Source organism: Peromyscus californicus, unplaced genomic scaffold (genome assembly GCF_007827085.1).
Source record: "Peromyscus californicus insignis strain IS unplaced genomic scaffold, ASM782708v3 Scaffold_7__1_contigs__length_154581171, whole genome shotgun sequence".
Lineage (NCBI taxonomy): Eukaryota > Metazoa > Chordata > Mammalia > Rodentia > Cricetidae > Peromyscus > Peromyscus californicus.
Window position 1 is genome coordinate 15,709,880 of NW_026294595.1, and position 16,359 is coordinate 15,726,238.

The 16,359-nt window shown below is 47.3% G+C and overlaps 1 protein-coding gene across 9 annotated transcripts in view; it reads left to right on the forward strand.

Moving 5' to 3' along the window:
* Positions 1-16,359, forward strand: part of Cacna1b (calcium voltage-gated channel subunit alpha1 B) — a 155,240-nt gene that overhangs the window by 72,517 nt on the left and 66,364 nt on the right. For 4 of the 9 annotated variants that reach the window (XM_052722815.1, XM_052722818.1, XM_052722823.1 and 1 more), the window contains 4 exons: positions 1,175-1,281; positions 4,192-4,254; positions 7,669-8,466; positions 9,328-9,545. In XM_052722815.1, coding sequence (XP_052578775.1) covers positions 1,175-1,281; positions 4,192-4,254; positions 7,669-8,466; positions 9,328-9,545 — 1,186 coding nt within the window. The remainder of the gene's footprint in view (positions 1-1,174; positions 1,282-4,191; positions 4,255-7,668; positions 8,467-9,327; positions 9,546-16,359) is intronic. The other 5 variants (XM_052722819.1, XM_052722820.1, XM_052722821.1 and 2 more) reach the window with 3 other exon arrangements.

Here is a 16,359-nt window from a genome sequence, read left to right on the forward strand (position 1 = left end):
CAGTGACATCCCCTGGTGACCTATGGCTTCTAGCTAGATCTCATTTCCTAAACAAAGCATTTGATAGATGAGCCTATAGGGCATATTGAATAGTGAAATGGTAATAACTTAACACTTTGATAAGTGTGTTATAGCACTAATTATGTTTCTATGAAGTGGAAATAAATTCAAACAAATTATTCATGGGATATTTAGGGCATTTAACATATACCTACCTTGGAGGTGCTGTAAATCAGGACTGGTCTCCTACCTTTAAAATGTACATGGTTGGGAGTGCTGTATGAGGGAACTAGTTATCTCTTTCTTAGGCCTGAAGCCTGAGGGTCTTCTCTTTTGTGCTCCTCAAGCAGATTAGGGTACATTTTAAGGAATGCTAGCTTTCAGGGGAGCTAGGTAGGCCTAGGCTTAGGGGTTTTAAGAAACCATGGGGGGCCCAGTAGTTCACATGAACAACATGGAGGTCTTCCTTCTTGGGTCATGGACTCAGCAGCAGTATTGATTCAAAGTCCTGGAGCATAGCTTATTGGTTTTGCTTAGCGACATGGGATCAAGGTCAGAGGGTCTCTCAGCTGTTGACTCCTCTTCCTGGACAGGTAACTGTACAAACACGAGTCCTATTTCAACGGCAAACAGCCATGTGGGGCTTCATGGAATCTGAGTGGTTCAGGCAGAGAAACGCAAAGGTGGAATATAGTCCTAGTGGGAACAGGAAGAGCTTGGCATCTTGTCCTCATTCCTGGCCTTGTGGGGTAGCCACATTTGTTCAAGTGGTTCAGGAGCTCCTAGAAGGACATGGGAATGGAAAGAGGGACAGGTTTGCTGTGATAAACCTGAGGTGCAAAAAAAAAAAAATTCTGGTAGTGGGTTTGTACTGGTCTAGGGATGCTCTGGAATAAGGTCTGGCTACAGGCACAGATATGGAGTCATCACGTTGTGAAACCTGCTGGAGATGGCACAAGCTAGACAACACTGATGCAGGAATCCTGGATACTGTCACTTCTAGCCACAGACTTAGGAGGGGAGGCCTTGAAGAATACTACAGAGAACTCATCCTGGGTCACTCTGCCCACCCAGGACCTGGATGTCTGCTCCAGGGTCTGGAGGACAGGAGACACATACAGGCATTAGGAAGAAGAGCACCTTAAGAAGACAGTCCATTTTGTTGTTCAAACAGGATGAAGAGGAGATGGAAGAAGCAGCCAATCAGAAGCTTGCTCTTCAGAAGGCCAAAGAAGTAGCTGAAGTCAGCCCCATGTCTGCTGCCAACATCTCCATCGCTGCGTAAGGCTCCCGGGGATGGAATATGGGTGGCTTTGGGGAGCAGCAGAGCCTATGTCTTCCTCAGAACCCCTGCCTTGGCCAGGGCTGGTGAAGACACGGCTGTCCCCTTGAACTGTGTTGAAAGGAGCTTGAGCAAAGGGCTCACTTGAGCATACTTAATGGCTTTCCCCAGCCTGAACATGGGCAGAGTGTGAGGGTGTGGTCTTCATGTTGGGTAGGGTTAGCTGGTATTCTGATTCACTGGATGGTGTCTGGGTGGTCCTAGTACTCATTCCTTGGCAAAGCCCTGGCTGAGGTCAGGGGAGCAAGGAGTCAGCATGTAGATTTTACACATAATTCTCCAGAAATGTACTTTGTGAGACAAAAGGTTCTAGCGGCACCTTGACAGCCCAGCCACTCCAAAAAATGTCTCTGCAAGTGCTTGGCATGGAGGCATCTGTGATGAGAAAGGGCACGTGTACTCTGGGAAGATCCAGTCTCCCTGCCAGCTAGCTGAATCTCAGGTACAGTGACATTCATAGAGGTCTAGGGACTTTGGGAGGAGTTTAGTGTGTAGGAGTCAGGACAGTTGGGCATGTGGCTTGGCCATAGGTGACTCTTTGGAGAAGTACCCTGCTGGCATTGAAGCTGCACAGTCATCTTGCCACATACTTTTCATAGGCTGGGCACATGACCTTGACTTGGCACCTTGTGGTGACTTATGCCTGCACTGCTAAATTATGTGTTGGAATTGGTTGGTTGTGGATGTTGGTGTAGTGATTGAGTGCGTGAGCTAGTGTGTGTGTGTGTATACCCAAAGTGGTTCTGTTTCTTCCAAGAGGTCATCAGATAGTATTTTCAGAGGACTTGTCTCTAAGTGTAGAGAAAGCACTTGGCATGGGTATTGTCAGCCAAAATGGCTGCAGCCCATAGGGACCGAGCTCCTGGGAACCAGGAGGCTTGGGGCATGGCATTTGTTGCTTAGATGGCTTGTGGAGCTCAGTGTTCTACCCTGTTATTTCACTGTCTGGCTAGTTCAATTACTGACTAGCTGGCCAGTTTAATTCAATAACTTGATCCTAAGGTTGATGAGACCTGACAGGTCCCTCCTCGTGTCTTTTATATGAGCTCTGTGAGCTGGTGGTGGTCAGTTGTAGAGAGGATGGCAGGTAAACATTTGGCATGATGAGCTCCCAGCCTCACGTAGACCTGTGGCATGAAGTGATGTTCTTTTAAGCATGTGCCCTCTCTGCTGTTCCTAGATATGAGCAGGTCCTGCTGCCTCTAGGGCTGCCATTCCTGGAGGTGTTCCTGTCTAGACTGATGCCTAGGGAAGAGAGTCTACAGTCCTTGGCGTAGCCCAGAAGGAACTGCCCCTACATTCCTTCCCCCACTGTCCCTGCTTGGAGACACTGTTGCAGATGTGCATCCCCAGGAACAGGCTGTGCACAACAGTATATGTTAGTCGGACTTGACTAGAGATTCTGGGCAATCGGCCACACTAGGTGAGCCCTCTCCCGTGTGTGCATGGTACTGAGTGTGAGGGCTGCTGTTGTTGGCTCTTGCCACTCACTCTAAGACCTCTGAGGGCTCAGGAGCTGTATGTGAGCTCCCTTGGGGGTTTGCTGCCAGACTGGGGAGAATGTGGCTGTTAGAACCTTGGCAGTCTTACAGCAGTGTCTCCTGGGGTGGGGCTGCTGAAGGACCTTTAGTATGCATGGTGAGTGAGGCCTTCTGTGCTCTGGGAAGCATGGCAGGTGATTCCAGAATTGCTGGGGTGAGGCACAGTCCTGTGTATCCCCCATGGAAGCTCCTAAGGAGTAGGCCACTAAGTGTGGGGTATCTTCCTGCTCTCTGCTGTGACTCCTCATCCTTGCCTAGTCTTCTAGGCACACACACACACACACACACACACACACACACACACACACACACACGGAATCCCACTCATGTCTTGCATAGTCTCACATTCACAATATTACATGTTATCACACACATTCATACATAGGCTTATGATCTCCCACTCACAATTCACACACTCAAAATCTCGGTCACAAGTCCTGTATTCATGCTCCCAATCTCACACTCACAGTCACTTTCTCAGCAGAATTGTGATATACTTACATGCTTGCTCACTGGGGCCTTTGTGAAGGTGAACTGTTTTCAGTGTACAGTATGTAAAGACCTCGGCCTTTAGGAAGGGACACTGGAAAGCTTCCCGACCATCCTGGGAAGCCAGTGTGAAAAGAAATGACTGTGAAGGGATTTTTGCTTTCTCTGTTGTTTTTGGAAAAACTTCTACCCATCGCTTGGAAGTGGCTGCAATACTACATGGGAGGTGGGTTGGTGACATAGCCTGATTCCTTCCTGCGGGTCATTGTGACCTAGAAGCCATGGGACTTGAATCTGGGAACTGAGGCTCTGGAAGCAATGACCAAGTGCTTTGGGGGAAGGTGGGTGGGGTGGGTGCCTGTAGCCTCACATGGTAAGGGTGCTCTTGCCTCCTGTATATGCCATGTGCTCATCCAAAGCCCACAGCTTTAGGTCAGCCTGCCTGGATCTCTAGGTGTGGGAGACTGTTGGAATTGCTATAAAGGTGGCTGTACCTCTTCCCAGACCATTCCTCCTAGGGCAGTGTGGGCCAGGCTGTGGTGATGGATGGTCTCGGAGAGAACTATGTCTTGTCTTCTAGCCATGTAGGGTTTGCTGGCTCACTTTAGCCTCACTTTTCTGCACATGTAGAATTGGTTCTCAGCTTCTCTTGAGCCCTGGTCTTGGCCAGTGCCTGTCTGGTGGATGCATCTGCAGCCTTCTGCCAGATGTGCACTGCGGCCCACACCTGCACTGACGTGGTGCCCAAGTGCCACTTGTGTCTCAGAACGTTCTCTGGTTTTCTCACTCCTGTTTGTGTTTTGTTTCTTGCATGTGCAGTTTTGTAAAGCAAACTCGAGGTACTGTATCTCGCAGCTCATCTGTCTCCAGCGTAAACTCACCGTGAGTGGTTCTGCTACGATTCTCCATCTGTGGCTCCATGATAACTATGTGCACACACCTTCCCTCCACACCTGACTGCTTTCCCCCAGTCATTTGCTTCATGGGCAGCTCCAGCCCAGCCTTCTGTGGGAATAGTGGGCATGTTCCCTGTTGTCCCCAAGTCCTCCTCACAGGCCCAGAGCTTTCTGAGCTTGGCCCTCCTCTCCCTTCTGGTCTCTGTCCTTTTGTCTGCTGTCTGTCTGTGTGCAGTCACTCTAGTACCTTGTATGTATCTACTTCTTGGATAGGGTGGAACTCTGTAGACTCAGGTCTTCTGTGCTTTTCACAGGGGTGGCAGAGAGAGTTCTTGGTGACATTCCTTGGCTCCTCCTAGCCCCTCCTTACTTTGGGGAGATGAGTCAGTTATTCTGAGGCAGCCTTGTTTTAGTATGAACAAAGCTTCTATAGAGCTTGTAGTACATAGGCTAGAGAGTACTGAAAATCCAGGGATGAGTGCTGAGGGCCTGGGAGCAGAATGGGGACCCACATTCTGTTCACAGGGGAGGATAGTAAGGTAGGGAGCAGACCAAGCTGGCCTTCCTGGCGGTGACACCAGCCTGGCTAGTTGGCCTGAGTAGCTCTTCCTGGAAGATGTGCTCCTGATTCTTCCCTCAAGGATGGGGCCCGGACCTGTAAGTGACAGTTCTGTTTCCCTCCTGACTTCATCTGAGCTCCCAGGGAGGTGCTGGTCTTGTCTGCTGCCAGTGCCTCCTCATGTTAGAGCAGGAACGTTTGTAGTTGGGCCCTCTGCGTGGATAGTCGGGTCCCCTCTGTGTCTTGTGGCTGCTTTGTGTGCCTCCTTGGCAACAGCACAGAGCAGTCTGAGTCTTCTCACAAGTGTGAGATGCCGCCGAATGTTGGGGCCCTGATGCCTGATAGAGTGAGAAAGCCTCGAGTCCTCAGTAACTTCCATGTGGCAGAAGTGAGGTATCAGTGGTACACACCGGGGGTGCCTCACCCTTCCGTAGCATCAGGTGACAGGCCAGCTCTGCCCAGAGACCATACAGCAGGAGCACAGACACTCAAGATTCCTTTCTGAGCCTTGAGTTGTCCAGGGTGCCTTAGCTGAGAGCCTCGCACCTTCCATATATGGCTGGATAGCATTTAAAACTGGGACCAGGACATCCTGAGAGCAGCTCTTCCCCACGGCTCCTTAGGGAGCCCTGTACAGTATGGATTCTGCCTGAGTAGTGCTGCCAGCCATAGAGCAAGATAGGTCAGCAAGGAGTCTGCCTTTCAAGAGAACATCTTGAATTGCTTGTGAAGTTGTTGAAGAGGAACAGAGTGAGCTGTCTGTCCTAGCCACAATGGGCAGAGGTCAAAGAACAGCTGTAGAGAGTGACCAGGGCAAGGGCAGGATGGCCCAGATGTGTAGAATGAGACTCGGGAATCTGTCCTGGGAGGAGCCTGTGGTCTCTATGGGTTTGTGAATCAGATAAACAGTCTGGTGTTATTAGGTCCCAGAGCAATGGACTAGGGGGCTGAAGCAGCCAGCAGAGGTGAGTGGGTGGCCCTTGCCCAGCTAGTTGGTATTGTTCTATGTTTTGAGGGGCCCCTGCAAGCTCAGTGATACCCTTCAGTCCCATGGGCAACCTGTATTCTTTCTGTACTTGAGGTGGTTCCTGAGAGAGGGTCATACCTGGGGCAAGGCTAGGCCTGAATGAGCCCAGTCCTGCCATCCCACAGAGCTGGAGCGTCGGGCCTGTGCATACCCTTCTTGTCTTCAATGCCCCTCTTTCACAACAGAGAGGTGTGGTGCTGGCCCTAGCCCTGATGCTCATTTGAGCCAGCCAGCTCTCTGCTGATCAGAGGACTCAGAAGCCAGGCCCATCTTGGTGTACTGACTGGTTGAGAGGTCCAGGTAGTGACCAGACATCAACCCTCCCAGGATTCTTGAAGATGGGTGCATATCTTCAGGCCCTCTTCCTTTTCTTGTCTTCCAGCGTTGTGCAAAGATGAGCCCTACCGGGACAAGGAAGCTCTGTGGGTATTAGAGGGCATTCTTGGAGCAGAGATATCATGGTTGTGATGCCCCGGTGAGGACAAGTAGCAGATGCTTCTTGTTGTTCTGTCAACCTCACCTGAGCTCCTAGGGGAGGAGGCACAGATTTTGTTGTTCTTTATTGGCTTTCAGACTTGCCCGGGGCTGGCTCCTCACACAGAGAAAGGATAAGATTTGCTGGCCTCCCACTGAACAGTCTATTCTGGTGACTGGGCTGTTCCCTGGGGCACAGTTTGCACCTGTGGTTTGAGGCAGTTGGGGTCTGACTGAGAGCTTGCGTGTTCTTCAGGCACTTCTTCCCTCCTGCCCTGTATGCATGTGAACCTAACTCCATCAACGACTAACTCTGGACCCCAAGTAGATCATGCCCTCTTTCTAGGCTCAGTGTTCATCCTTTAAAATTGGCACAGGAAAAGCACCTGTCCTCGAGGTGGTCATAAAGGCTGTATGAGGTGGGTATGGAACCCAGAGCACTGATGCTGTCGCTGTCATTGTTAGTGATCCCACAGACAATGCCGGGGTTGTCCAGAAGCCTCCAGACCGAAGGATGAGGCTGTAGCCTCAAATGAGGTCTCTGCTTGGCAGAGGTGGGCCTGGGGCCACATCCTTTGCTGGTTTTGTTCAGTAAAGAACCCAGAATGGAAAAGAGCTCCTTTGTTTAGGATGTGGGAACAGAAGATGTCTGGGCCTGTGAGCTTTGAATGAAGGTGAGGCCTTTTACGGTTCAATGAGAACTGAACTGGGCTGCTGCTCACCCCTGTTGCTGGAGGATTTCTAGGGTATGTCCAGCTCTCTTCTCGTGGAGTGTGAGGCTCCCCACAGGCCAGGAGAGAAGAGGGCACTGGTGACTAAGAAACAGGGCTTCCTCTGCTCTGTTGGTTGAGCCAAATAGTGGGGGCCGCCTGAATGCTTCAGAATGCAGCAGAAGTTCTGTTTGCTCATGACAGGGCCACCTGCTCCCTTGGGAGGTACCAAGGGTAAGTGCCTCTAGAAGTGTCCATTTGTCTAGCCCTCCTGGGCCAACTCCCAAGGCAGACTGCAGGGTGCCTCCATCGGTTCTTTCCATTTTGCCTTCCTGGCTAGCTGCCCGTTTACCTATTCATGCCGTACCTGGCATCCCTCACAGCCTTGCACCTTTCAGACTCTGGGCCATTGTCCTGCTAGAGTGGCGTCCAGAAGGACATTGACAGGAGGAGCTGAATTGCACCCCCTACCCCCATTCTTCCCCCATCAGCAACATTGCAGGGGTCTTTAAGGCTTTGGTTACCTCTCCTTCCCTGTCCCCACATTCCTCCATCGCTTGTGTTCATCTGCGGCTTCCCTGTGAGGCAGAGATAAACTGGATGGTGACACTCATGATAGTCTCCCCGCAGCAGGCAGCAGAATTCGGCCAAGGCGCGCTCAGTGTGGGAGCAGCGGGCCAGTCAGCTAAGGCTACAGAACCTGCGTGCCAGCTGTGAGGCACTGTACAGCGAGATGGACCCTGAGGAGCGCCTGCGTTATGCCAGCACACGCCACGTGAGGCCAGACATGAAGACACACATGGACCGGCCCCTAGTGGTGGAGCCTGGCCGGGATGGCTTGCGGGGACCTGTGGGGAACAAGTCTAAGCCTGAAGGCACGGAGGCCGCTGAAAGTGCAGACCCGCCACGCAGGCACCACCGGCACCGTGATAGGGACAAGGGCTCAGCCACCGCCCCTGCTGGCGGCGAACAGGACAGAACAGACTGTCCAAAGACCGAAAAGACCGAAAACACCGAAACGGCGACCCGGGAGGAACGTCCGCGCCCTCGTCGCAGTCACAGCAAGGATGCTGCAGGGGCTGAAGTGCAAGCACGCTGTGAGCGCAACAGGCGTCACCACCGGGGGCGGGGCTCCCCGGAAGAGGAGGCCGCTGACCGCGAGCCCCGGCGACACCGTGCCCACCGGCATGCACAGGACTCGGGTAAAGAGGGCACCGCACCAGTGCTGGTACCCAAGGGTGAGCGACGCCCACGACATCGAGGCCCCCGCACGGGCCCCCGAGAGGCAGAGAACAGCGAGGAGCCCACACGCCGGCACCGTGCAAGGCATAAGGGGCCACCGACACTTGAGCCCCCCGAGAGGGAGGCTGCAGAGAAGGAGAGCACCGTGGCAGAAGGGGATAAGGAAACCCGAAACCACCAGCCCAAGTATGTAAGAGGCAGGGTATGGGGGAGGGGGGCCAGGAGCCCTTACACAAATAATAGAAAGGTACAGGATGATTCTGCCAGGCTGCTCCTGTTGTCCACCCCCACCCCCCCCCCCACACACACACTCCCAATTTTCCCTTTGGTAAATCCCTTGTGGCAACTAGTGTGTACTCAATGACACACAGGGAGGGACAAAGGACTTAGGGAGAGACTGGAGACATTGGGAACACATTGACCTGGGAAGGAGTGGAGCACCCAGGAGAAGAGGAAATTGGGGGTACTATAGATGAAGAAGGGAGGATGTTGGGAGAGGAGAAACAAGCAAGGTTGCCAGCTGAGTTTACAAAAAATGGACCAGAGGGTACTGTCCCGCTTTTTGGCTCTGGCTCTTGAAGAGACCTGGAGACTGGAGGTCCAGGCTGAAGCCACAGTCTTTGTGCTTGCCTTCTGACTGCTGACCGGCAGAAACCAGGTTAGGCACAGCTGGAGGCCATTGTTGATGATCAGTCTACAGAGCACTGCCTTCTGTGGGTGGAACTCTGTGCTGGGCCTTTCCTGGGGAGTGGGGTGGAGGATATCGCTGGCAGGGTGTCCTGGGGAAATGGCCTACTTTAGACTGCTTCTTTTTCCAAGGGGTTTTGATCCTCCTACAGACTATAATACCAATAGTGTCTGGCTCTGTTAAAAGCAGATGGGTCAGCTCTATACCCTCCTTTTAGACCTAATGACAATGTGTGTGGGGTAATAGGAACCATGCAAAACATGAGGAGAGATTTACCCAAGATTTACTTGCCTTGCATAAAGAGAAAGCCATAAGGAGTTTCACCTACTGCATCAGACTAATGAGCATTCTGGTTTCAGGGAACCTCACTGTGATCTGGAGGCCATTGCAGTTACAGGTGTGGGCCCTCTGCACATGCTGCCCAGCACCTGTCTCCAGAAAGTGGAAGAACAACCAGAAGATGCAGACAACCAGCGTAATGTCACCCGGATGGGCAGTCAGCCTTCAGACCCCAGCACCACTGTGCATGTCCCTGTGACACTGACAGGCCCTCCTGGGGAGACCACTGTCGTTCCCAGTGAGTATCTTCCTGTACCAATGGCAGGCCCAGCTACCCCCATTGCTGCTGCTCTCTGTCAGTGACTGGGGATCCAGATTACTTCTCTGAATTTTCTCCCCATGGAGACTAAGTTCTTTGCTATCAGTATCTGTCCTTTGATATCTCTTGGCTTTCCATTGCCCTGGAGGCAGATAGATGTTAAATATCTTTGTCCCTCCTCCTAAAAAAATGTTTTCACATTGCTGGCTTATGCCAGGCTCAGTGTCAGAGTGCTGGGGACACAGTGGAAGGTGGCCACTTCCATCTTCATCTTTTGTTGCTTGCCAAAGGTGGTAAGGACTGGTACTGGGGGTGGGTAGGTGAGGACAAGGATCTCAGAGCTGTCATCTGCCTATTCATGTGCTCCTGTAACCTTGCCCTAAACCCCGCCCCCTTGTGCGACTTGCTCATTCCTATGTGTGTGAAACCAGAAAGGAGCATGTAGGGAGAGCTTAGTGAATAAGCCATGTAGTAAGAAGGGTGACGGATGTGGTCCTCACAAGGACAGACATTAGAGTGAAAGAAAACATTCCAGGTTGAGAGGCAGAGCCTGTGGCAGGCCAGGCAGCACTGAGCTCTGAAGTAGGCCGCATGAGCTGTAACCCCATGCACACCCACGTGTGCGGTCAGTCACACACACTTTGTCTGGGAAGATAGAATGGTGGAGAGGGGTGGCTTTTAACTCCTTAGCCACCGGTTTCCCTGAGGAAAACTTGATCTTGGCCCACTCGTGATTCACTTGCCGTGCGCACTAATGGATCTGTCTTCTCTGAAGAGTAGCCTGAGACTGAGCCCAGGGACCCCCTGGGATTTTGTCCACAGCTGGCCCATCCGTGCTGGCAGCCACACGCCTTTTATCAGAATGTCACATACTTGGAATCATACAGCACGCATATTTTCAGGTTGGCTTAAAAAAGAAAGAAAGAGCCGGGCGGTGGTGGCGCATGCCTTTAATCCCAGCACTTGGGAGGCAGAGGCAGGCGGATCTCTGTGAGTTCGAGGCCAGCCTGGTCTCCAAAGCGAGTTCCAGGAAAGGCGCAAAGCTACACAGAGAAACCCTGTCTCGAAAAAACCAAAAAAAAAAAAAAAAAGAAAGAAAGAAAGAAAACAAACTTTATCATTATACACTTAAGGAATTAATTCTGTGGCTTGGTAGTTCATTTCTTACCACACTGAAGTTCCACTGTCTGGATATATCACCGTTGTCTGTGCACCTGTCGAAGGATATTTCAGTTACTTCCAGCTTTAGTAGTTACATGTTTGGGGTTCATGTTGTTATACTCCTGAGTGCGCACCTCCTAAGCGTGATTGTCAAGTTGTATGTGGTAAGACTGTTTTAGTTTTGTATGAAACTGCCAAATGTCTTCAATGTGGCCATGCTAGTATACATTCCCGTTAGCGACCAGTGAAGCCCTCTCTGCTTCACGTAGTTCTGAATCTGGTGTTACCTGTGGTTTGGATTTTAGTTGTTCTAATGAACTAGATAGCAGAGTTTGTTTAACTTTGCAACTTCCTAATGATGTATGATTTTGAGTATTTTTCATTATGTTTACTTGACATCTGTGTATCTTCTTTGGGGAGATTTTTATTCAAATCTTTGCCTAATTTTTAATTGGTTTGTTTAATAGCTTAATTTTCAAGACACACACACACACACACACACACACACACACACACACACACACACACACACACATACACACACACACACACAGGGACTTACGTATTTTTATTTTATCTGTGGATGCTTTGCATGCATGTGTGCTTTCGCACCATGTGCATGCCTGGTGCTGGTGGAGTCAGAAGAGGGCTTCAGAAACCCTGTAACTGGAGTTCCAGATTGCCGTATGCTGCCATGGGGGTGCTGGCCACTGACCCCAGGCTCTCTGTAAGAGCAGGAAGTGCTTTTAACCACCGAACTATCTCTCCAGCACCTCTTTTTATATTTTTCACAGAGGTCTTTTATCAAATGTATTTTATAAGTATTTTCTCCCAGTCTCTGGCTTGGATTTTTAGTGTCTGAATGCCTGGTGTGTGTGTGTGTGTGTGTGTGTGTGTGTGTGTGTGTGTGTGCATTTTAAATTTTCTTCCTGAGACAGGGTCTCACTATGTAGCTCAGACACTGACTTCTGTCTTTAAAGTGCCAAAATTATAAGTGTTCACTACCAACTTGGTTCTATGTCTGGTGTTCATGATTATCCCTTTTGGGGTTAATCTGATACTTGTCACTACTGCTAGAAGAAGAAATCTAGGGTATTGATTTTAAATTTTTTATGTTTACTATTTATCCTGTTTTTCTGAATCCTCAAATCAAGGCATTAGTTTTTATGTTGATTCTGTTTGTTTTGTTTCTCCACTACATTATCAAAACTTCTGTGAGTGAGTGTATCTCTCTTGCAAGTTTTAGATCTCTTAATCTGTCTGATAGCATTGGTGGAAACATCCAGGTTATTGGGTACCTTTGCCTTGTTTTATCTTTACTAGGCTAAAAATTCTGGCTTTAGACATATGTAGAAACGTATGTTTCTAGTATACATTAATTCCTATTTTAGTAGGAATTATTTTTTGCCTGCTCAAAGAGTTAAATTTTGTTAAGTCTTTAAAGCATCCATAGAGGTCATATTTTCTCTTATATATGGAGATATATAGCAATGGGATTTCAGATCTGAACTGTCTATGCAATGTTAGAACTCAGTCAGTCATTATTTGTTAGCAGATTTAGCTCATTCTATTTTTATACCAGAAAAATAGAATGAACTAAATCTGCTAACAAATAAAAAATGTGGTAGCCACTGATGGAGCCTAGGTCCTCTGAATGGAGACTTTTGTGTAGAGTTTCACAAGATGGACAGTGAATCCTGATAGGGAGACTTGGTCTCTTTCCAGAGGTTGGGGGTCAAGTAGCTGTCAGTCTTAGAGATGGCATCAAAAGTGGCTTTGGAGAAGCTGCTAGAGTGGCAGTGTAGCCCTAGCTCAGTGACTCTCAACTTGTGGTGGGTCTTGACCCCTTTGAGGTCACCTATCAGCGATCCTGCATATCAGATTATGATTCACAGCAGTAGTAAAATTACAGTTATGAAGTAGCAAGGAAATAATATTCTGTTTGGGGGTCCCCACAGCATGGACTGGATTAAAGGGCTGCAGCGTTAGGAAGGTTGAGAACCACTGGCCTAGCTGGTGTGTGGCAATCATCAATACTGCTCAGTAGCAGCAGCTTCTTGGACAGAGGAACAGAGACGATGCCAGTGGGTCTTGGGGCAGAGGTGAGGCACACCAGCACAGAGGCACAGTGGCCTTTCACCTTTCACAGGATGGCCGATCTTCTTTCCCCCATAGCCTCTCCATAGAGAGATGATGGAGATGGCCCCTTGAATGATACTGGCTACTGTCTTAGAGCATTTACCACCAGACATGTGATCATTATAGTCCCCAGTAGTGACAAAAGCTAGCGAGGAGACTTATGTGAAGTGGCTGGTGGTGCCTCACAGCACCAGAAAACCTAGTGTAATTATGCAGATTAAGACAGTTATACTTATTTTGATCATGATTTTTTTTTTGTTTGTTTTTTGGTTTTTTGAGACAGGGTTTCTCTGTGTAACAGCACTGGCTGTCCTGGACCTCACTGTGTAGACCAAGTGGCCTCAAACCCCCAGAGATCCGCCTGCCTCTGCCTCCTGAGTGCTGGGATTAAAGGCATGCACTACCACTGCCCGGCCAGTTATACTTATTTTGAAATGCGCTGTTGGATTCCATTAATATTTTCTTAAGAGTTTGGCTTGGTACTTTAAAGTGAGGTGTATACTGTGGTTTTATCATTCTGTGTTTAGCATTGTAAGGTTAGGATATTAATACCATATAGTCACATCATACTTGACCTCAATACTCCATTCCTGAAAATCAGTTCCAATTACAGCCAGTATTTTCCTGGTGTTGGGGATCAAACTAGGACCTTTCACATGTTAAGCAAGGAATCCATTGCCTATCTTATTTAAAATGGTTTTAAAAAGTTACCATGTTGCATGCTAACCCAGCCGCACAGTTTCGTAAAACATGATGAAATATCAGTTAAACACTGACAAGTCACACAGTATCATGTTAGGGCATAAAACAGTTAACATAATTTTTTCTGATCACTGTTAAAATAGCTGTTAATAAGGAATTGCTTTGGATACGTCCCTTCTTGAAATGTAGGGTACTTTTAAAAACATCTGTACATGATTCTGATAATCTGCCACTGGAATTTGGACTCCTGCCTGTGAGTTTTTCTCTGCATTACTCTGTTAAAAACATTATATTATGTTCTGGGTGGGCATACCCTTCTACATGAACATCAGGCAGTAACAACATTGTAGTGACATGTTTTGCTGGAGTGTTGGGCATTACAAAAGAAGAGACTGTGAACTGGGGAATTTGTCTCAAGTGAGGAGCTGGCCTGTGGAATATTATTAGTTCATAAAAAGAATTGGAATGTTTTACTGTTTGGTGCTGTGGCACAGTCATTGTAGAATTTTGTAAAGTTATCTCATGGACTTATATAATGGCAGCTCTTTGTATACTTGTCTATTTGTTTATTGTCTCTTGAAATAAGCTTGGTAAATTATATTTTCCTTTAAAAAATTACCCAGTTAGGGACAAGGAAGATGGGTAATTTGGTAGAGTTTGTCCCACAAGCATAGGGACCTTAGTTTAGATCTCAAGTAGCCATGTAAGGTCCAGCAGTGAGCCTGTAAGCTCAGTGGTGGGAGATGACCCTGGGGCTTGCTGCCAGTCAGACTAGCTTACTAGTAAGCTCCAGGTTCAGTAAGAAACTCTGTCTCCCCCAAATAAGGTGGAGAGAGATTAAAGAAGATACCCAGTGTTGACTGGTGGCCTCCAAATACACACCTTTACACATGTGTACACATGCGTGTACACACCAAACACACAAAGTATTGGCTTAAGTTCTTCCTTTTCTTTTCGTTTCTTTTTTCTTTTCTTTTCTTTTCTTTTCTTTTCTTTTCTTTTCTTTTCTTTTCTTTTTCTTGGTCAAGACAGGGTTTCTCTGTGTAGCCCTGAGTGTCCTGGAACTCTTTGTAGATCAGGCTATCCTTGAACTCACAGAGATCCGCCTGCCTCTGGCTCCTGAGTGCTGGGATTAAAGGCGTGTGCCACCACTGCCCGGCCTTAAGTTCTTTTTTCTTTAATTAACTTCTTGTTCAGTGCTTTTTTTTTCCCTTGTCATTTTTAGAATCTGAGCATTTCTAAGATTTCTCCTTGATTAGATTAGTTGGTGGTTTATATACTTCATAATCTTTATAAAATGAAAACCAATATTTTAATTCATTTGTTATTTCTACCATAATTTGTTGTAAGAAAATCACTGTTTTCCATTTTGTCATTATTATCTTCTTCTTTTTTGTTTATTTTATTGTTGTTACTTTTCTAACTTCTTAAGTTACTTATGTATTTTACCTTAAACATGTATTTCTAGATTCCTCCCAAAGTCTCTACATAAAAACCACAAATGAATAATTAATTTTTTTCACTTTTTATTTTTTCTTTTTCTATGTCCTGGTTATGATATTCAATGCCACAGTTTCTCAAGCCTACAATTCTCCTACCTTAGCCTTCCAGTACTGTGATTATAGACCTGAGATACCACAATCAATTTTAGTTTTCTTTTTCATAATGTCCTTGTCTGGTTTGGGTGTCAAAGTAAAAATGGACCCATAAAATGTTTTAGATCTAATGAAACTGATCCCTCTGCTAATTTCCGGAGTATATTATGTTGAACTGGGTACTAATTGTCCTTTAAATTACTAATTGTCCTTTAAATAGTTGGTAGAAATTGCCAAACAAGCTTTTCCATCTGAGTTATTTTAAATTAGTACCTACAGGGTTATGTTATTGGTATCATTTTGGATGTTTTGTACTTTCTACTTTAGAGGACATTTACACATCACTGACGTTGTCAATTTTATATTATATATGGTGTGTAGAGTATGCCATAGTTGGTCCCTTGTTAACCTTGTGATGTCTTCAGGCTCCTGCCTCACACCTTGGATCGGCATGTATTATCATCTCTTCTTTTTCTTAGTCTTGCCACATTGTTAGTTTTACTGATCTTTTCAAAAAGTTGGATTGTTTTGTTGATTTTTTTCTGTTTTCAGGAGTTTCATTTTAAGATTTATTTTTGTGTTTGTGTGTACACATGCGTACAGAAGTCAGAGAACACCTCTGTTAGGTTGACTTTTCTTCTACCTTTATGTGGGTCCTAGGAATTGCATTCAAATCACTAGACTTGGGCAGCAAGTATCTTGACCCATTGAAACATCTTATTGGCCTATTTTCATGTTTTTAATTTAATTTGATTTCTACTTCCCATTGCTTTGTGTTTGCTTTGTTCTTTTTTAGTTTTCTTGTGGTAGGAGTGTATATTGATTTGATTTTCCTGCTTTTCTTTCAAAAATTTTTTATTAGATTCATTTGTGTCCATGAATGCTTTTGCCTGTGTGTACGTATGCACAGCATGTGCATGCCTGGTACCCTCAGAGATTGGAAGAACATCATCAGATCCCCTGAAACTGAAGTTAGAGGTGATTGTGAGCTGCCATATGGGTGCTGGGAACCTCTGCAAGAGCAATAAATGCTCTTAACTCCCGAGCCATCTGTCCAGCCACCTGCTTTTCTAATACAAACATGTAGTACTGAAAGTTTCTCACTTTGCACGCCTGTTTCTCCCAGAGGTTTTCATGGGATACATTTTAATTGGACCCATGTATTGTTGAGATGATACCAGGATAGTTTCCAGTGT